The sequence below is a fragment of the Talpa europaea genome (assembly GCF_964194135.1).
Source record: "Talpa europaea genome assembly, chromosome: 3".
Lineage (NCBI taxonomy): Eukaryota > Metazoa > Chordata > Mammalia > Eulipotyphla > Talpidae > Talpa > Talpa europaea.
The window spans coordinates 144,530,845-144,553,766 of NC_140069.1; the positions used below are offsets into that span (position 1 = coordinate 144,530,845).

General features: G+C 38.3%; 3 protein-coding genes across 3 annotated transcripts; all 3 read left to right on the forward strand.

The window, feature by feature from the left end:
* Positions 1–1,302: 1,302 nt before the first annotated feature.
* LOC311168990 (olfactory receptor 2A5-like) lies at positions 1,303–2,238 on the forward strand (the record flags this gene model as incomplete). Its single annotated transcript, XM_084230692.1, has 1 exon — positions 1,303–2,238. One exon carries the CDS (start codon positions 1,303–1,305, stop codon positions 2,236–2,238), a length of 936 nt encoding a protein of 311 aa, XP_084086818.1.
* Positions 2,239–11,337: 9,099 nt separating this feature from the next.
* On the forward strand, positions 11,338–12,355 carry LOC311168992 (olfactory receptor 2A5-like; the record flags this gene model as incomplete). Its single annotated transcript, XM_084230694.1, is given in 2 exon segments — positions 11,338–11,472; positions 11,474–12,355. Coding segments are annotated over 2 exon segments (1,017 nt in total).
* A 7,915-nt stretch (positions 12,356–20,270) lies between these two features.
* On the forward strand, positions 20,271–21,206 carry LOC311168993 (olfactory receptor 2A2-like; the record flags this gene model as incomplete). The annotated part of the gene is made up of 1 exon (XM_084230695.1): positions 20,271–21,206. One exon carries the CDS (start codon positions 20,271–20,273, stop codon positions 21,204–21,206), a length of 936 nt encoding a protein of 311 aa, XP_084086821.1.
* Positions 21,207–22,922: the final 1,716 nt, after the last annotated feature.

Below are 22,922 nucleotides of genomic sequence, written 5' to 3' on the forward strand. Positions count from 1 at the left end.
ATGTCATATTATCTGGAAACGTATTGGTCATGTAGAAAATAACTTTTGCTCATGAGAGAAAAATCTCATATCAAATTTTAACATTTTATATTTATTATTGTGTTGATGTGTATTTTAAATTTTTCTTGGCTTGTGATGATGGTATGGATGTGTATATACATTTCTTAAAATTAACTACTACATATTATTGAGCTCATTTTCATAGATACTAATGTTAATTTATTAAAAGAGATTTGGCTTCACAAAGGATATCAGTAAAAATGTAGTAGGATAAAACCACTAAGTTTAAGAATTTACCATCCCCTTAACATCTTATGTACTTCCTGCAATTATCTCCAAATTAAAGGAGAATATTAGAAATTTGACAATTGTGGGGAAAATTTTGTTAAACATTTAATAAGATCAGTTATTGCTTTAAAAATATGTTACTAAAAAGAACCAGGTCATTTATGGAAATCACTGATTCCAACCTTAACTGGGTAATGTAGAGGGCAAGTCTAAGGTCCAATAGTGACCTAAAACAGAAGTAATAACGGACCTAAAAATTAGGTATTCATAATTTTATAACACGCATGATTTGGAGATACCACTTAGCCCAGTGATCACCATTAGTATCCCCAATATTGGAAGAAAAAAAACCACATTATCTGCCTATCAGCATAGGAACATTTTTTTTAACCCAACCAAGACTTTATAAACTGATCGAACAAATGGGTATTTTAGAAAAATGATAACGGTGGGCAGTACACAAAACAATGGTGTATTGATTTATAACATCAATATTAAGGTAAAGAATGGTTTAGCAAGTGATTCATTGAAAGGGAAACAAATACATATTATTGGATGGCACCATCAGCTAGAGAAGCAGAAAATGTTGTATTTAAGTAAAGAATCATGTGAGTATTAGAGTTTCTGATTTGATAATATTTCTAAGAGTAGTGAGCATCCTTGTACTTGAAAGATATAAAATTTGAGGGGTGAACTGACATAATGTCTGTACTTCATTCTTTGTTGGTTCAAGAAAGCATATGTACAAAGAAATAAAAATGTAACAAAGATGAATAAAGAAGGTGGTGAAATACCTATATAGTATTCTCTATAATTCTGATATTTATCTGAAAGTTTAATTACCTCATCATAAAAATTAAAAGCAATCAAAGAAACACTAGCAAAGTTGCAGTCAGGTAGGGAGAAACACGTATGCTTCCTCTGAGCTAATTTAAAGACAAATAACCAGTTTTCATTGCCCTCCAGATCTGGCCTTTCTATCACATTTCACTCCTGGAGCTACTGCCATTAAGGATGGGGGACAATCAGTCAGGGGTCCCAGAACTCATCCTGGTGGGATTCCCGCTCAGTGCAGACATGGAAGTGCTTCTCTTCTGTGTCTTCTCCCTACTGTATGCCTCCAACCTGCTGGCAAATGGCATGATCTTGGGGCTCATCTGGCTGGACGTCAGACTCCACACCCCCATGTACTTCTTCCTTTCTCATCTGGCTGTCATTGACATGTCCTATTCTTCTGGCAGTTTGCCCAAATTTCTGGAAAACCTGGTGAAACACAAAAAAACGATCTCCTTTGCCACATGCGCTATGCAGATGTATTTGTATTTGGCTTTTGCTTCCACAGAGTGCCTGATTTTGGTGGTGATGTCCTATGACAGGTACGTGGCCATCTGCCATCCTCTCCACTACACGGTCATCATGAACTGGAGACTGTGCTCGGTGCTGGCCATCACTTGTTGGCCATGTGGCTTTTCTGTGGCCCTACTACATCTAATTCTCTTTCTAAGATTTCCCTACTGTGGGTCCCAGGAGGTGAACCACTTCTTTTGTGAACTCCTAGCTCTCCTCAAAGTGGCCTGTGGGGACACTTGGATTAACAAAGTTTTGATCCTTTCTTCTGGTGCATTTATCTTAGTGGGGCCCCTTTCCTTGATGCTGTTCTCCTACATGCGCATCGTCTTGGCCATCCTGAAGATCAAGTCAAAGGAGGGCCGCAGAAAGGCCTTCTCCACCTGCTCGTCCCACCTCTGTGTGGTTGGGTTGTACTTTGGCATTGCCATGACAATGTACTTGGTCCCAGACAATGGCCACCAAGATGAGCAGAAGAAAGTCCTTTCCCTGTTTTATACCCTCTTCAACCCATTGCTAAACCCCCTCATCTACAGTCTGAGGAATGCTCAAGTGAAGGCTGCCTTCAATAGAGCGGTGCAGAAGCAGAGACACTATGAATAAATGAGGGTGGAATTTTCCCTCCCTGAATTTTTCTCAAGCATGTGTTTGCTACAGCAATTAAACTCCCATAAATTCAGCCCATAAAAGTCATTATAAAGAATGGGAATTATCCAAGAATATCATCAGCAAAATGGCAAAATAAGAATCCCCGAGCTCTCATTCCTTCTTGGAGCTGAACTATTTATATAATAAATTGCCCTTGTGAGAATACCATAAAGTGGCTCAGAATTGCAGCACCCAGACCAAGAGTAAGGCACAAAGAGACACAGTCATTGGATAGACAAACTCATGGCATTTTACCTGTGCTCTTTACATACCTTACCTGGCCCTACTGCACAATCAGAGGAAAATCCTCTCAGCTCTCCCTCAAGTGGCAAAAGGAAGAGTGGATGACTTGTGTGTGTTCCGGCTCTTGGGGTGATGTCTGTCCTCTGGATGTTTTCTGTCTTCCCTCTCTCATAATGCTGATGTGAAAAGCAGTGTCACCAAGTCACTAAATTCAAAGACACGTGAGCATGCCAGCTTTATGAAAGTATAGAGAGACTTTAGTATCTCACAAAAGCAACAGGCAGAGTGGGGTGAAGGCTTCAAAGTAGTGGCATTCAAACCTAATTAGCTGAGAAAATGAGATGCTCCATTCTCAGAAGGCAGTGTTAAGAAATCCCAAAACTGACAAAATGGTTGCTGAATTCTCTCCCTTTTTCAAATCAGTAGGTATAGACTGGAGAAGTAGCTGTTTTCCTAACAACCAAAATCTCAACTCAAGATCATAAGACACACAAAGAAATATGAAAGATGGACCAAATCAAAGGAACAAAGTAAATGCCCAGAAACAAGCTTAAAGAGCAGAGTGATGAATTACCTGGCAAAGAATATGAAATAATCATTTCAATGAATTCAATATGAGATGACTGAGAACTGAAAAAAAATTAAGGAAAATGATTCATGGACAAAAGGAAAATATCATAAGAATGCTTTCAAAAACTTTTAAAAATAACCTGACAAAGTCTGGAGCTGAGAAATAGAACAACTGAATTAAAATATTCACCATAGGGGCACAAAGGAAAACTAGAAACTATGTGTAGCCAAAGAAATGGGGTGTAAGAAAATCAGTACTGAGGGAAATTTACAGCAGCAACTCTTACCAACAAAAGAAGAAAGATGCAAATCAACAACCTCACTTTACACTTAATGTCCTAGGAAAAGCAGGAAAACCAAACCCCAATTCAGAGAAGGAAAGAAAGAATAAATGTTAAGAGTAGAGAGAAAACAGATAGAAAAGCATTATGAAAATAGGTAACTAAGAGTTGATTTTCTGAAAAATTGAACAATATTGGCAAACACAAGGCTAGACTAAGAAAAAAAAGTGATCGCTGTGATGATCACATTCCCAGCCGTGAAGAGTAATTTGGTTGCTAGAAATTGACTGGTCGAGGGAGGGATGGTGAGTTATCGTTTAAAGGGTACAGAGCCTCTGGGATGAAAGCGTTCTGAGACGGATAGTGGTGATGTTTGTACATATTGGAATGATGCAATGCCACCATATTTTAAAAAATTAAAATTTGGTTATGTGGACCTCCCTGGTGGCCTATGGGTTAAGTCTCACTATTATCACTATGGCCTGAGTTTGATCCCTGGCCAGGGAGCTAAACAACATGGCGCAGCAGACCACTTCTGTCTCGCCTGCTGCTCCCCTTGGCAGTGTATCTCAGTAGATCTACCTGCTCTGCTCCCCACCCTGTCTCTTGTGAATCCCCTCACACCCTCACACATACACACTTCTGGACCAAACCCCAGCACTTCTATGCAAAAAAAAAAATTTACAAAAAATAAAAAAAATAAAATTTTGTTATATGTGTTTGCACAAAAATATATTTAGGAAATGCTTTAGCTGATGACTACAAAAATTCTGTTTTCTTATTCTGATGAAAAGCATAATGAAAAGTCACTCAAGCTGGAGCACAAGAACAGAATTTTCATAGTGTAAATATTGTTATGCATTGTGCTTCTACTGCGCTAATTGTGAGGATACTGAAATACTTGATTAAGAAACTCTAAAATTCTCTTTGAAATAATTGCAAATGACAATAAGGAGTGGACGTATTCAATCTACCTGTGACCATAAAAACAATTCTCAGACATATTTCAAGTTATGATAGGAAATAGAAAATGAACCTCATTGGAAAATTTCGAAGGGTCCCAGAACCTAGGATTTGGGGCATTGATCAGACGTGACACTTATTCCTGGGTTACGTCATTGCCTATGTGATGAACTTGGTCATATTCTAACCAATATGTAAAGACTGTTGGTAAATATTCCTCCAGTATTTTTAGTGTTTGGGTCAATCTATGTTAAAAAGATTGTGGAGACTACAGAGCTGTGAGACAACTTTGAAGGAGCCAACATCACTCTCTCTCATGGAGGACAAAGCCCTCTGGACTTGTGACATGACAGTGACCTTCTCATCACGCTTCTGGTGGTAAAATCAGTAATGCTGGCTTCTCTACACCTGCTGGTGAAAGCATTTCCTTTAGTTTGAAAGGATTCTCTTTCTTATGGACTTCCATCTGAGTAACACATTTAACTTGATGTAAATTGTGTGAAATAAGTCATTAATGTTCTATTTTAATAAATGGATTATGATTTTAGTGCATTTGGGATGTACAGAAGAGAGCTTTCCCTCTGCGTCCTCAACTTGGCTAATGGCTTCACACAGAACATGCTGCTTTGGGCCATCTTGGTGGTGGACACGCCTCCCTCACTGAACTGAATCATTCCAGAATTTGGTTTAGAAGGAGAGGTGCGAAGCTCTTCCTCTCACGTGCTGGCCCAATTTCAATTCTGTTGTGTCTCTGGGGACAGGGAAGCCCAGGAGAGGGAGAGAGAGTTGGTGGGTCAGGGGAGCATTTGTCAAGTATATTTATTCAGTTAGGTCTAGTTGTTGAGGGTCTGGGATGCCCAATTTTTCTATACAAATTTTTCTATACAAAATTTCTATACAAATTTGGACCTCAGAACCAAAAAAGTGACTCTACCAAATCATACCAAATAGAAATTTTCTGTTTAGACATCAGGAAAGCTTGCAGTCAAATTGATGGAGCAGAGTCGATGTCTGGATGACAGCAGAGAGGGGTGGGGAGCTGGGCATTTGGTGGTCAAAGGGCCCAAAATTTCACTTATTAGATGACTAAGTTTTGGAGAACTAATATACAGCATGGTGTATACAGCATGGTGTATTAACATTTAGAATATATGATTATTAATATCATCAGCATCAAGCATCACCTCAACAAAAATACTTTTAAAAAGTGATGTATTATACACTTAAAATTTGTGAGAGTAGGTTGTAAGCATTACTAGGCACACACACAAACAATGTTTAAGTGAAATGATTGATAAGTTAGTCCCCCTGACCGGTACTTCACAATGAAATCATTATGTTTTACATATAAGTATATAATATATATATATATATCAATAATACCTAAATAAAACTGGAGAAAGGAAATTAGAATAGAACTTTAAAAAATTATTACTTCATTCAAAAATAAAAGTCCCATTATCTGATAACACATGTAAAAGATGTTTTAAATAACTGCCCTAAAGCAAAAAGTGAAATAGTAGCACTGCATTCTAGTTTAGCAAAATGCTTGAATGTCTGTCTTTGAAAATAAGTAGAATTTTTTTATTTGCTTCTGCATACAAGTGTTAAAATATAAAGTATGTATATTGTAACTTTTGAAAAACTGCACCAACTCCTAGTGAGAAAATAGGGGTGAAAAACTTACAATATTTTAGTTGTTGATAAATCTAATTTTGAACAGATTAGATAACAGAAATTTTCCAAAATTCTCATAGTCCCCTTTATCAAGAAAGAAATTTCTACTTAGTTTATTTAAATCTCATATCACTAAGTCAACAGTGATTTCATTAAGGCATATGCAGTATTTGAATGTTGTCTAGACATAATGAGAAGTCAGTGGTAGCTGATATGTACACTATAACCTTTCCTCATGTGCATCGATCAGACCCTACTTCAGAGAATATGCACCTATTTTGGGGAGTCTCTTCCTTATTAGGTTTGCTCAAACAGGCTTCATGGGAACCTTCTCTAAACCTCTAACAGCCACATCTTCTCATAGAAATTTGAGGCGGCTGAAGTATAGAATAAACTCAACACTGAAATAATCTCAAAGGTTTGTTACCTCTAGTTTGTGACTTCTCTCTCATGTTTATGATGCTTACCCTTGAGACATTTGAAAATCTGTGTGGATACAGAGTAATGCCAACTTGTGACCTGCCTCTGGCCCAGAATATTCCTCCAGGAATATGGGCAAAAGCTTTCCTCTCCTCCAGAGAGAAGTTTCAGGGATATTGTCCTGCCACCTTACAGAGAGTTAGAAAAATATAGCTAAGTGTGTCTTATTATCCTTTTGGGAATTGCAGTTCTTAACCCTTACTCTTAGAAATGTACTTTAGAACTTCATAATTGTTGCAAAAATATCATCAATTGTAGCAAATGCGCCTCAGTCTAGATTTCTCTTCTGACGCCTGCCACAGTATCTTAGAGTATGTCCCTCACCTCTGAAGACTCTTATCTTAGTCAAAATAGTTTCCTGAGGAAGAGCCAATGCTGCTTATGTAACAAGATTTGCTGGTGCGGAGGTGACTTTTAGCACAGGTAGCTGAGGTAACACAGGGCTTCAGCAGAAACCAGCATGGCTTTGTGGAGAGGAATGGCATTCCTGGGTGAAATATCATGAGTCCCCCCTGAATCAAGTGTGATTGAAGATAAATGGGGTGGACACCCAGTCCCATCCATGCTCCAGCTCTAGAACGCTCTAGCTGTTGAGATGTGGTGGAGCTTCTGTTGTCTTTGCCATTCTTGTCATCACTCCCCAGTGCGGCTGAGTGGAGGTGGTGCAGACACCCAGCTGCGTTGGGTTTGAGGAGGAATCTGGCATTTTTTCTAGATAAGCTTCCGATATGGTCAAAAGAAAAGAAAGACTTTATATTGCCTAAAAGAGAGGGTCGAGTAACCTCTGTTACTGGAAAAGAAAATTCTAGTACCAGTTACAATAGTCTTTTCCCTGGTGAAACACTGCAGAGGTAAGTTTGTCACATAATTGTTTCTTATTGAAGCTTTTCAAGGTGTCCTTCAATCTTGATAATTTCTAGATCAGAATTTGTTGTGTTTGTGCAAGTATCTGTCCTATTAAAAATAAGGTAGGATGAGAGCCAATTCTGCTGTCTGCAGCTGGAGAAATCACATCTAGCTCCCTCGTTTCATTACCATCCTGAGAAATGGAGAGTTACACATACTCACATTGAAACTTGTATTTTCTGAACTATTATTTTATTGTTTCTAACTAGAAAATGGAAATTTTATTGAGGCTGTCATAAAGTATTCTTCTATCCATGCTGTATTCTCTAATAGACTTAATCTACCTCTTTAAATTATTTTTTAAAATATTTCAATGAAATGAAAATGATCATAATGGAAATGAAGATTACAGAGTTTATTATTCAGACACTAAAATGACTAACTTAAAAAATACACACAACCATACCCATTTCACACAATATCATACTGTTTCTGTAGTTGTAGCAAAACTGAATAACTACCACTGCACTCATATAACTTTCCAGAAGCAATAATATGTATAGAAACGGGAGTCAGGGACTGTCTCTCAAATGTGTTCATTCCAAAGTTCCTGAAGGGATACACATCTCCAAGCCCTGCCTTTCTTAGCCTGATAACTTTGCAAACATTCAAAATGCTGAGCACGTGCTTCAAGGCTCTTACTTAGGATACTTTCTTTTCCATAAACTAAATTTTCAGTAAACTGATTCCCTGAAACATTCTTATAAGTATCACTTCAAAGCAGGTTTTAAGTCATTTATGTGATACCATTCCCACTACAGATATAATGTGGCCATGTCTTCATATTTATTCAAGTGTACCCTATAGAAACAATGATCTTAAATAGGATCGATCTTAAATTTATAGATATTAATCAGGAATCAACCATAAATGTTCAAGTCCAATTGTGAAATTAGTAAAGTAGAATTTTTATCTTGCTCCGTAAGAAGGTGATGATGCATGTCCATGGAAAGGGACTGTAGAGCAATCTGAGCTCAAAAACTAGAATAATTTATAGTTTGGTTCATGTGACTTGGGGTATCTCTTTCAAATTTATAATCCTTGAGATATTTGAAGATCTGTGTGGACAGACTGTCATAATGCTGGCATATGACCTGATGTGTGAAATTGTATGTTCCTGCTTAACATTTCACAAATGGGTTGGGAGTCTGCCTCATCTAGACCCACATTCTAGGCTGCATAGACATGCCTGTGTCAGCATCCTCACAAGACTTCTATGTCTGCTGAAAGGAGTTACGTCAGCTCACACAAATGACAATTGGCTTCGCCCCCCACCCCATCTCTGAGTTTATCTTGGCATTACACAAGTCTTTATAGTGAGAATGCAAACTTTTCAGATATTGTGGTTTATGATATGCATTTAATTGGATGCTGAAAGCTCTCATATTCATCTACTGTAATTCCCTATAGTAGAAAATATCGTGGTGTTGGTAGGAAATTTGTGGAGATGTTTATGCCATAGATGATGATGGTTGCTCAGGTGTGTACTTAACTCCACATTCCTTAAGTATGTAGAGCTTTTTAGATGTCAACCAGCCAAAATAAATCATATATTTTACAAAAAAACAAAGGCATTATATGTAAGTTGCTTGTACCTAAACTTTTAGTGGTTCTAGACAGGAACAAGCAAACGCCCACCTTCCTTTCCACAGTCACAGGTTGTGGGCTCACAAAACACCCCCAGGAAGGACCCCTCAGGCTCCCTGCTGTCTAGTCCCCCTTCAGCTCACACAGTGAGGTAGTGGCTGCCCTGTGTGAGCACACTGGTGTTTTAAAGGACCCTTGTGCATTTCCCATTTCGGTCAATGCCTGTTCAGAATTCATGCTCACCTACTCCCGACAGTCTCCATGGGGACCTGTAGTAGGGAGTCTCCTGCCACTCACCAGGGATGTGATCCAAGTGCCCAGTGATGCCTAAAACCACGGTAGTGCTGACCCGAAGCATGCAGTGTTTCCTGCACACACACCTGTCATGAATGCCCAGTAATAGATTAACAACAGGACTAAGAACACAAAGAACAATTGTAGGAATATGCTCTAGTAAGTGTTAAGTGAATTTTCTCTCTTTCTTACACACACACACAGTGTCTTCTAGAAAATTATATTTTCTGACCAAAGTTGACTGTATATGAAACCACAAACCATGAATCTTTACATAAGGAGGGCCAGCTGCCCATAATTCCACAGTATTTTTTAATTAAATCTTTAATCTCTCTTTTTTTAAAGATTTATTTATTTATACAAGTACCAGGGTACAGGCCAGATGTGTGGGAGGGTGAGAGGATTCACCAGAGACAGAGTGGGGAGTAGAACAGGCAGATCTACTGAAATACACTGCTGAGGGGAGCAGCGGGCGAGACAGGAGAGGTCTGCTCGCCATGTGGGACCCTTGCTGGCCGGCCGGGATCGAATCCGCGCTGCAGAGGCTGCGGACAGCTTCACAGCACTGTGCTCAACTGCCTGCACCACCAGGGATGCCCCAATTCCACAGTATTTTTATGGCTAATTTCTATTTTAAGCATGAAAGAAAGTCAAAAAGAATGAAACAAAACTATATACATCATAGATCTCAGTAAAGATGTAAAGGAGTACTAAAGATGTGGTAGGATTAAAACTAGTAAACTTAAGAATTCCTCATTCCCATAACATTCTCTGTACTTTCCAAAATTATATGTTCTACCAATGAAAGGAGGATATTAGAAATTTGACAATCATAGGGAAAATACTGGTTATTAAAAATCCAATAAATTCAGATATTGCTTTGAAAATATGACTTTTTACTTAAATAACCTGACTTTTATGGAAATAACCAATTCCCAGCTGAAGTGGGTATGTACAGAGTGAGCCTAGAATAATGACATAAGAATTAACAAGTACCTAGAAGTTATATATTCGTAATTTTATGGCACCTGGTAGGAAGACACCACCTAAGCCCAGTGATCCACATTAGTATCCCCAATACTGAACAAACATTATCTGCATATTAATAACAGCACAGAAACGCTGTTTTTAGTACAACCAAAAAAATTGAAACCTGACTAAAGCATGGGGAATCAGTGGGAAAAGTAACTAGATGGACATTACATGAACCAACTGGTCTGTCCTTGCCATAATATCAATACGAAGGCAGAAAAAGACTAGTAACCACTTCAATCTAGTCATTATTTCAATCTATAAATATCATGTTTTTATATATGACATTGGATTGCATTATGGACCAGAGAAATAGAAAATGATGCATTACAATAGAGAATAACGTTAGTGTTACAGTTCCCGATATGTTAATAATTCTAAGACTAGATTATAAATATCCTTGTTGAAAAAATGTTATAAAAGGTTTAGGAATAACCAAACACTTCACCAAGCACTTAGGGGCTTCAAAAATTTATATGTAGGGCCTCCCCCGTGGCACCAGCGGTTGAGCGCTGGGTTGCGAAGCTGCCCTCAGCCTCTGCAGCACCAGTTCGAACCCGGCCACCAGGTGAGGGTCCCACATGGCGCAGACCTCTTCTGCTGCCCGCTGCTCCCCTCAGCAGTGTACTTCATCAGTCTGCCTGTTCTGCTCTCTGCTCTGACTCTGGTGAATTCTCTTACCCTCCCATGCTTCTGACTGTACCCAGTGCTTGTATAAATAAATAAATAAATCTTTAAAAAAAATTGTATATGTGTATACAAAAAGAAATAGAGATGATGAAACAAAGATAAAAAATCAATTTGGTGAAATATATAGTGGCATTGTTTATGATTCTTGATAATATATGAAAGTTTAATTTTTAATAAAAGTTAAAAGGAAAACACCGGGAAAATTGCTCAAATAGAGATGAACATACAAGTTTTCTTTGAGTACAATGTAAGGAAAATAACTCCAGGTTTCATTACCCTACAGCTCTGGTTATTTCATCATGTTTCAGTCCTGGACCAAACATCATTAAGGATGGGGGACAACCAGTCAGGGGTCCCAGAACTCATCCTGGTGGGATTCCCGCTCAGTGCAGACATGGAAGTGCTTCTCTGCTGTGTCTTCTCCCTGCTGTATGTCTCCAACCTGCTAGCAAATGGCATGATCTTGGGGGCTCATCTGGCTGGATGTCAGACTGCACACCCCCATGTACTTCTTCCTCTCTCATCTGGCCATCCTTGACATGTCCTATGCTTCCAGCAATTTGCCCAAACTGCTAGAAAACCTGGTGAAACACAGAAAGACCATCTCCTTTGTCACATGCACTATGCAGATGTTTTTGTATTTGACTTTTGCTGCAACAGAGTGCCTGAGTTTGGTGGTGATGTCCTATGACAGGTACGTGGCCATCTGCCATCCTCTCCACTACACAGTCATAATGAGCTGGAGACTGTGCTCGGTGCTGGCCATCACCTCCTGGACTTGTGGCATTTTGCTGGCCTTAGGAAATCTAATTCTTTTTCTGAGGGTTCCCTACTGTGGACTCCAGGAGATTAACCAATTCTTTTGTGAACTCCTAGCTCTGCTCAAAGTGGCCTGTGGGGATACTTGGATAAACAAAAGTTTCCTCTTTGTAGCTGCAGTGTTTATCTTAGTGGGGCCCCTTTCCTTGATGCTGGTCTCCTACATGTGCATCCTCTTGGCCATCATGAAGATCAAGTCAAAGGAGGGCCGCAAAAAGGCTTTCTCCACCTGCTCCTCCCACCTCTGTGTGGTTGGGATCTACTTTGGCATTGCCATGATGTTTTATGTGATCCCAGACAATGGTCACCAAGACGAGCAGAAAAAAATCCTTTCCCTGTTTTACACCCTCTTCAACCCATTGCTGAACCCCCTCATCTACAGTCTGAGGAATGCCCAAGTGAAGGCTGCCTTCAACAGAGCAGTGCAGAAGCAGAGGCACTATGATAAAGGGAGTAGGATAGTCTTCCAGTGGATTTTTCTCAAGGATGTGTTTGCTAGAGCAATAAAACTCAAGTCAATTTTCCCATAAATGTCATTTATAGGAGGATGAGATTTATCCAAGAATATCATCAGCAAAATGGCAAAATAGGAAGCCCAAGCTCTTATTCTTTCATGCATCCAAAATAGATGTGCCCAGTGCCCTCGTGAGGACCAGACTTGTTAACATATTGCAGCATCCCCAACTAGCTCTACGCCACGAAGAGACACCAGAAGTGTGTAGATAAACTCAAGGCATTTTACCTGTGCTCTTGACATACTTACTAAAACCTTTTTTTTCTACATACTTTTTCTTACCCTGTTGCAATATCAGATGAAAATTCTCCCAGCTCTTCCTCATGTGGGAAAAGGATGAGTGGACCACCTGTGTATATTCCAGCTCTTGGGGCGATGTCCATCATGAGGATTTTTCTGTCTTACCTCTCATAATGCTGATATGAAAGGCAGTGTAGACACCAGGTCAGGTAATCGAGAATAAAGGAAAGTGAGCTCTTGAGCATTTTAGAAGTATGGAGAGACAGGTTACAGAGAAGAGACTGTCAACCTTTATCTGAGGAAACACATGTCCACATTCAGAGGCACTGCAACCTCAGAAATCATTAAGAAATCCCAGGACTAACAGGAATGGTTGATGAATTATTCCCCTGTTTGAAATCAGCTGGTATGGACTGGGAGAGGTAGCTGTTTTCCAAAAACTCAGATCTCAACTGAAGATCATAAGGCATACAAAGAAATAAGAAATATGGACCAATCAAGGAACAAAATAAATGCCCAGAAACAACCCTTAAAGATCAGAGTGATGAGTTACCTGATAAATAATATGAAATAATCAACTGAATGAATTTAATAAAAGATGACAGAGAACTGAAAAAATGAGAAGCATGATTCATGGACAAACAGAAAATATCACAAAGATAAAATATAAACCTTTGAAATAATCCTATAAATTCTAGAACTGAGAAATACAACAACTGAATTAAGGTATAAACTATCAAGGCTGGGATGCCCCCCAATTTTTCTATACGAACTTTTCTGTACAAAATTTCTATACAAATTCTAAACAAATTTGGTCCTCAGAACCAAAAAAGTAAATCTACCAAATCATACCAAATAGAAATTTTCTGTTTAGATATCAGGAAAACATGCAGTAAAATTGATGGGGCAGAGTCGATGTCTGGATGACAGCAGAGAGGGGTGGGGAGCTGGGCATTTGGTGGTCAAAGGGCACAAAGTTTCACTTATTAGATGACTGAGTTTTGGAGAACTAATATACAGTATGGTGAGTGACATTGTTTAATAATAATGTATTAGCATTTATAATATATGATTATAAACATCATCACCATACCAGCATCATAGCAACAAAAATACTTTTTAAAAAGTGATGTATTATTCACTGGAAATTTGTGACAGTAATTTTTAAATATTACTCCCCCCTCCACACACACACACACACACACACACTGTGTGAAGTGATGGATGTGTTAGTGACTTTGACTGTGATTGTGGTACATTTTCATGGTGTATACATATGTGAAATCATGTTGTATATATAAAAATACAATATTGGTCTATGTCAGTAATATCCAAATAAGGCTGGAAAAAAAACAAATTAAATTTGAACAGTAAAGATTATTTTTATTCATTCAAAAATAAAAATATACAATGATATTATATATAATATGTTTACAAAACTACCCTAAAACAACCAAAAAAACTAAACAGCAGCATTGTTTACTATGTTTTGTAAAATTCTTGAATGACTGTCTTGGAAGATAGCTAGATTTTGTATTTGTTTCTGCATACAATCTGTTAAAATACAGTGTGCACTTATCTATCAGAAAGCTATCAGACCCTAATGAGAAAGTGTGAAAAGTTTATTATTATAAAACAATCTATTGTACAATATGGGAACTTTTAAAAATTCTCAAGGATCCCTTTATCACAAAGAGAAAAATATTGGCTTAGGTACTTAACAGTGAATCTATGTATCACAAAAATGAAATTGATTAGATGAAGATATAGTTCATGGGAAGAATTTGGCATGGTATCTAAACACAATGAGGCCCAAGTAAATCTTTATGGAAATTATAACCTTTCCTCATTTGCATGGATCACACCCTCTTCAGGAATATGCACCTGTTTGGGGGAGTCTTTCTTCTTAGGTTTGTTCAAACAGGTTTCATGGGAACCTTCTCTAAACATCTAAGAGCCACAGCTTCTCATAGAAATGAGCCTAACACATAGAAATAACTCAACACTGAAATAATCTCAAAGATTTGTCACCTCTAGTTTGTGATTTCTCTCTCATGTTTATGACCCTACCCTTGAGACATTTGAAAATCTGTGTGGATACAGAGTAATGCCAACTTGTGACCTGCCTCTGGCTCAGAATATTCCTCCAGGAATATGGACAAAAGCTTTCCTCTCCTCCAGAGAGAAGTTTCAGGGACTCTTGTCCTCCCACCTTACAGAGAGCTAGAAAAATATAGCTAAGTGTGTTTTATTATCTTTCTGGGAATTGCAGTTCTTAACCCTTACTCTTAGAAATGTACTTTAGAGCTTCACAATCTCTTGCAAAACCATCAGCAATTGCAGCAAATACTCCTCAGTCTAGATTTCTCCTCTGATGCCTGCTGCAGTATCTTAGAGTATGTCCCTCACCTCTGAAGAGATATATATTGGTCAAAATAGATTCTGGGGGAATAAGCAGTGCTGACATCTTATTATACACTAAAGATTTATTTGCACTGAGCTCATTCTCAGGATAGGTCCTTGAAGTAAATATGGTGGCAGCAGAAACCAACAAGGCTTCGTGGAGAGGAATGAAATTCCTGGGTGATATGTGCTGAGTCCCTCCCGACTGGAGTTCATGTTAGAGGTAGATGGAACAGAACCCCAGATTCCACTCCCACCCCAAATCTGGAAATTTCTGTCCGTTGAGCTGTGGCAGGGATCATCTGATCTCCTGACAGCATTTTTTGTCTTCACTTCTAATGTGTTTATGATGGTGGTTCAGAGAACCCAACTCCATTGTTTGAGAAGGAATCTGGAAATGTGGGAGGTTCAAATGCAAACATTTTCTCTGGATAAAGCTCTAAAATGTCTAAGACAATAGAAGAGTCCTGTATTATTGCCTAGCAGAGATAATAGAGAAACCCCCATTACTAAAAAAGGAAATTCCTCTGCCCATTTCAAGAAAATCTTTTATTTTTTACTGCGACGGTGGAGAGGTAAGTTGTAACAAAATTATTTATTGAAACTCGTCTAGGCTGTCATAAAATCTTGATAATTATTAGACTCAGAAGTTGTTGTATTTTTGAAAATATCTGTCCTGCCTCAAATAGTGTAGAATGAGTGTCAATATAATTGATGAGAGTTGGAGAAATAGCATAAAATTCCCTAGTTGGGTTACTGGAGTGCATGGTGCAGAATTGAGCATACCCAACCACTCCAGTCTTTGATTCTGAGCTATTATTATCTCTGGGAAAAGGACAATTTAATTGGGCTATCATAAGGTTTCTATTTCTGTGCTGCACTACTTAAAAATTTTAATATATCTTTATTACGGTTTTTAAAAATATTTAAGTGCTATGAAATGATGGCAATGGAAATTAAGATTACAGTTTCTTTTTCAGACACTAAAATAGCTCAGAAAATCAACATCTGACCTGCCCATTACACAAACTCAATTGCATTCTGTAGTTGCAGAAAAAAAGTAATTATATTGTCAATTCAATATTAATTTATTTAAACCCTTCCAAAAGCAATCATATTTCTAGAAACAGGAATCTAGGACTGTGTGTCAAATGTGTTCATCCCAAGATCCAAAAGGGACACTGCCTTCCAAGTGGTGCCTTACTTAGCTGATATTTTACAGACATTCAAAATGCTGTGCATGTGGTTCAAGGCCCATTCTTAGGATACTTTCTTTCTATAAACTAAGTGTTTGACAAAGTAATTCCTTGAAACTCTCTGATGAGTATTACTTCAAAGCAGATATGAAACATTAATTTATTTATGTGATACCATTTTCACTACAAATGTAATGTGGCCATATCTTCATAATTATTCAAGTATACCCTATAGAAATACTGCTCTTAAGTTACATAGACTATTCACAGATATTAATAAGATCTCAACTAAAGCTGTCCAAATGAAATTTCTCTGGTAAAATAGAATTTTTGTCTTGCTAAAGAAAGAAGGTGATTTGGCTGTTTACCGAGAGAGACTGGATAATTTATAGTTTGTTTCATGTGACTTGGGGTATCTCTTTCAAGTTATAATCCTTGAGATATTTGCAGATCTGTGTGGACAGTTTGCCATTAATGCCCACATGTGACCTGACGTGTGTGCATGTGAAATCATATGTTCCTGCTTAACATTTCACTAGCGGGGTTGGAAGACTGCCTCATCTAGACTCACATACTAAGCTTATAGACAGGGCTGTCACAGCATCCCTCACGACACTTATATGTCTGCTGAAAGGAGTCACGTCAGCTCACACCAATGACAATTGGCTTCAGCCCCACTTTGTCTCTGATTTTATCTTGGGATAACATAGATCTTCATAGTGAGAATGTAAATGTTTTGTAATAATGGCTTAAAGTATGCATTAAATGGTGCCTCAAAGCCCTCCTCATATTCATCTACTCTAATTTGCTAGTAGAAAAGATCATGTTGTTGGTGTGTGTTTGTCGAGATGGTGGTGACATTTATGACATAGACTATGGCGATGTTACGCAGGTGTGTACTTAACTCCACATTCCTTAAGTATGTAGAGCTTTTTAGATGTCAACCAACCAAAATAAATTGTGCATTTTACAAAAAACAAAGGCATTATATGTAAGTTGCTTGTATCTAAACTTTTAATAGTTCTAGACAGGAACAAGCAGACGCCCACCTTCCTTTCCTCAGTCACAGGTTGTGGGCTCACAAAACACCCCCGGGAAGGACCCCTCAGGCTCCCTGCTGTCTAGTCCCCCTTCAGCTCACACAGTGAGGTAGTGACTGCCCTGTGTGAGCACACTGGTGTTTTGAAGGACCCGTGTGCATTTTCCAGTTTGGTCAATACCTGTTCAGAATTCATGCTCACCTACACCCGACGGTCTCCACGGGGACCTGCAGCAGGAGTCTCCTGCCACTCACCAGGGATGTGATCCAAATGCCCAGTGATGCCTAAAACCATGGTAGTGCTGACCTGAAGTGTGCAGTGTTTCCTGCACACACACCTGTGATGAAGGCCCAGTAATAGATTAACAACAGTAACTAAGAACACAAAGAACAATTGTAGGAATATGCTCTAGTAAATGTTAAGTGAATGTTTTCTCTCTCTCTCTCTGTCTCTCTCTCTCTCTCTCACACACACACACACACACACAAACACACACACACTGTCTTACAGCAAATCATATTTTGTGACCATACCTGAAGCCATAACGAGTGAATCTGCACGGAAATTACTGCTAGTAATTTCCAGAAAAATTCCATTACTGACATCTCTTTTGAGCTGAAAAGCAAGTAAAATAGTATGAATTGAAACCATATCCATCATAGATCTTAGATATTTGTCTTATATTATCTGGGAATGTGTAAGCTTTATAGAAAATATGTTTTGATTATGAGTAAACAAAATCAGATGTGTAATAATTTATTTCTGAACTGTTTTATTGAATATATTAAAGTAGTCTTCAGCTTGTGATGCCTGAGGGAGGAAAGGCATGTCTGTTTAGTGGGTGTGTAGAACTTAGGTCATACAGATGTTGTTCACCTAGGAAACAGGAGTAGCTCTTGGATGACAAACTGGAATTTATAAGAAAACCAGACATTTAGCTTAGTGAGATATTTGTATATGTTAGTCTTAATATGTGAAAAGATACCTAGAAAGGAAATCCAGGATAGTGAGTGTTTGGATGAAAACTACTTCCCCATGGAGTTATTCGGACACTGCATAGTGGAAACCTAGGCTAATATGCCCTGAAGCTTAGTCAGCCCCCTTAGATCAGAGGGTAAATAGCTCACGGGAGTAAGAGTTGTACTAAAGGACCGATTTAAACCAGTAATAAGAAACTGCATATGTTGTAGTCAGATTATTCTTAAGTTTTATGAAGTCGCATTTACCATAGGTGTTCTTGTTCTTTCTCAGTAATTACTATGAAATAAGTACCAACCCAAAGAAGTTCATTGAACCTCAGGATCAACTAAATTGTATTAAAACCTTAGCAGCAGTAACATAGAACCTGAAGGTTAAGAGGACAAGTTCACAGGGAAGGAGAACTTGAGATTACACTTGTGGTTGTGAAAATGCAGATTCTTTCCCCCATGTGTTTCTATATTTTTTAATTTCATTTCTAGATGGATAAAAAGATGGTAATGATAATGATGTTATAGATGATAAATGGGTAGATGGATGGCTGGCTGGATAGATGGATACACAGATTTAACGGAGAATTTCCATGTCCATGAAATAATCATAAGAATAAAACAAAATATATGTAAAAGCATATGTTTAAATGTATCAATGTGGCATTACATTGTCCAGAAGCTAGCTAAAAGATAATATATTTAATCAATTAAAATATTCAATATAATATTATGTGTTTATGAAAAATTTTGGAGATACATTATAGAAAACGTATGTGATATAATTCTAAATGAAAGAAACATCAATATTCTATTATTTAAAATTGTTTCTATATAAAAATAAATATATGGTAAATAATAGAATACTGTATGTGCAAATTATTGATAATGATTATCTTTTGCCAACATTTCATTTTTTTCATTTCATTTTTTTGGCCAACATTTCATTTTCATTTTTCCAGATCCCTGATTTCAAACCCTACATGAGCTTATTCTTTATTCTTGCAATGAGCCTGGCAGTTGAAATTTAATCTGTGAGTCTAAATTTGCCTAGTACTAGTGATTTATAAATATATAGAAAAAACAGAAAACAATTAAAAAATAAGAGTCTAGCATTATAAATATCTTTCTTCCTAAAATAAACTCCCACTTATTATTGATCTCATTTTCTAAGATACTAATGTTAACTCAGTAAATAAAATCGGCTCTGTAAGACTATATCTACTATAAAGATGTAGTAGGATTATACAAATAGGTTTAAGAATCCATCATTGCCTTAATAATTTACGCACTGCCCCAAGTTACATGCTTTCCAAATTAAAGAAGGATATTAGAAATTTCACCATCATGGGAAAATATCAGCTATAAAAATTCAATGACATAAATCATTGAAAATATGAGTCTCTACTAAAAAGTAACCTGATCATTTCTAGAAATTACTGATTCCAACATGAAGTGGGAAATGTCCAGGGTGAGCCTAGAACACCACCTTAACACAGAAGCAAACAGTTACCTCAATGTTATATATCCATGATTTTATAACACAGGAGGCTGAGATTCATCACCTTGGCCCAGTGATCCACTCTGGTATCATCATATTGGAACAAAGCATTATCTGCATATTAATGACAGCATAAGAATACTTTATTCAATCCAACCAATATTTATAACCTGATCTAAAACATTGGCAATCAAGGACAAAGCTACAGGTGGACATTACACAAAACAACTTATCCATACTCTTTGTGGTATCAATAGAAAAGGGAAAAGAAAGGCTTAGTAACTATTTCATACTAGCGGAGCTAAATACATGAGGATGGATTGTGTGGTGGGGCAGCGCAGAGAAGCAGAAAATGGTGTATTTACAGTAGAGAATCGTGTTATTACAGTTTCTGGTTGGATAAGAATTCTAAGAGTAGATAGTGAAAATCCTTATTCATTAAAAGAAGGGTACAAATTTTAGGGATAAACTGGCATTATGTCTGTACTTTACTCTAACCAACATACAAGAGACTTCAATTTTCATTGAACCTCCATTTCCACCTTTTTATCATGTTTCAGTCCAGAACCAACTGTCATTAAGGATGGGGGACAACCAGTCAGGGGTCCCAGAACTCATCCTGGTGGGATTCCCACTCAGTGCAGACATGGAAGTGCTTCTCTGCTGTGTCTTCTCCCTGCTGTATGTCTCCAACCTGTTGGCAAATGGCATGATCTTGGGGCTCATCTGGCTGGATGTCAGACTGCACACCCCCATGTACTTCTTCCTCTCTCATCTGGCTGTCATTGACATGTCCTATGCTTCCAGCAATTTGCCCAAACTGCTAGAAAACCTGGTGAAACACAAAAAAACAATCTCCTTAGCCTCATGTGCTATGCAGATGCTTTTGTATTTGGCTTTTGCTTCCACAGAGTGCCTGATTTTGGTGGTGATGTCCTATGACAGGTACGTGGCCATCTGCCAACCTCTCCTCTACACGGTCATCATGAGCTGGAGACTGTGCTCGGTGCTGGCCATCACCTCCTGGGCTTGTGGGTTTTCACTGGCCTTGGGAAATCTAATTCTCTTTCTGAGATTGCCCTACTGTGGGATCAGGAAAGTAAACAACTTCCTATGTGAAATCCTAGCTGTTCTCAAAGTGGCCTGTGGGGATACTTGGATCAACAAAGTTTTTGTCCTTTCTTCTGCTGCATTTATCATAGTGGGGCCCCTTTCCTTGATGCTGGTCTCCTACATGCACATCGTCTTGACCATCCTGAAGATCAAGTCAAAGGAGGGCCGCAGAAAGGCCTTCTCCACCTGCTCCTCCCACCTCTGTGTAGTTGGGTTCTACTTTGGCATAGGCATCATGGTGTACGTGGTCCCAGACAATGGCCACCGAGACGAGCAGAAGAAAATCCTTTCTCTGTTTTACACCCTCTTCAACCCATTGCTGAACCCCCTCATCTACAGTCTGAGGAATGCCCAAGTGAAGGCTGCCTTCAACAGAGCAGTGCAGAAGCAGAGGCACTATGAATAAAGGGAGTAGGAGAGTCTTCCAGTGGATTTTTCTCAAGGTTGTGTTTGCTAGAGCAATAAAACTCAAGTCAATTTTCCCATAAATGTCATTTACTGGTGGATGAGATTTATTCAAGAATATCATCAGCAAAATGGCAAAATAGGAAGCCCAAGCTCTCATTCCTTCATTGATCCAAAATAGATGTGCCTAGTGCCCTCGTGAGGACCAGAGACTTGTTAACGTATTGCAGCATCCCCAACTAGCTCTACGCCACAAAGAGACACCGTAAGTGGGTAGACAAACTCAAGGCATTTTACCTGTGCTCTCGACATACTTACTAAAATCATTTTTTCTACATACTTTTTCTTACCCCTTTGTATAATCAGGTGAAAATTCTCCCAGCTCTTACTCAAGGGGGGATAGGAAGAGTGGACCACCTGTGTATATTCCAGCTCTTGGGGCGTTATCCATCATGAGTATTTTTCTGTCTTCCCTCTCATAATGCTGATGTGAATGGCAGTGTAGACACCAGGTCAGGTAACCAAGAATAAAGGAAAGTAAGCACTTCGAGTGTTTTGAAAGTATGAAGAGACTTTAGTGTCTCACAAACACAACAGGCAGGGCAATTGTTGACAGGCTACAGAGAAGAGACTGTCAACCTTTATCTGAGGAAACACACGTCCACATTCAGAGACACTGCATCCTCAGAAATCATTAAGAAATCCCGAGACTAACAGGAATGGTTGTTGAATTCTCCCCCTTATTGAAATCAGCTGGTACAGACTAGGAAAGGTAGCTGTTTTCCAAAAACCCAGATATCAACTCAAGATCATAAGACATGGCCTCCCTGGTGGCACAAGGGGTTAAGATGCAACCTATGAGGCTGTCCGAGCCACTGCAGCACCATTTCGATCCCCGGCCAGGGAGCTGCCCCATGGTGTAGCAGACCTATGCTGTCTCACCTGTTGCTCCCCTAGCAGTGTGTTTTAGTCACTCTGTCTGTTCTGTTCCCCACTCTGTCTCTGGTGAATCCTCTCACTCCCCATACCTTTGGCCTGTACCCCAGGTCTTGTATCCATAAATAAATAAATCTTTTTTAAAAAAAAGATCATAAGACATACAAAGAAAGAAGAAAGATGGACCAAATCAAAGGGACAAAATAAATGTGCAGAAACAACCCTTAAAGAAGATGAGAGTGATGAGTTACCTGACAATACAAAATAATCAATTGAATGAATTTAATAAAAGATGACAGCGAACTGAAAAAATGAAAAACAAGATTCATGGGCAAATGGAAAATATCACAAAGATTTAAAAAATAAGCCTTTGAAATAATCATATAAATTCTAGAAATGAGAAATAAAATAACCAAATTAATATATCCATTACCAAGCTTCAAAAACAGAAACTATAGATGATCTGTAACAGACTTAAAACAAACACGCATAACAAAAATGGGATGCAGGAAAATCAATATTAAGAGGGAAGCTCCCATCAGCTAACTCTGGACAAAAAAAAAGTATTGCAAATCAACAATCTCACTTTACATGCAATGTACTAGAACAAAAATAAACAGAAAAAAAAAAAAGCAAACCCAAAGTTAGTAAGAAGGAAGGAAAGAATGAAAGAGTAATAGCTAAGCTTTGGAAACAACCCAAATGCCCAAAAATAGATGACTGGACAAGAAGATGTGGTCCATATACACCATGGAATATTACTCAGCAATCAAAAAAGATA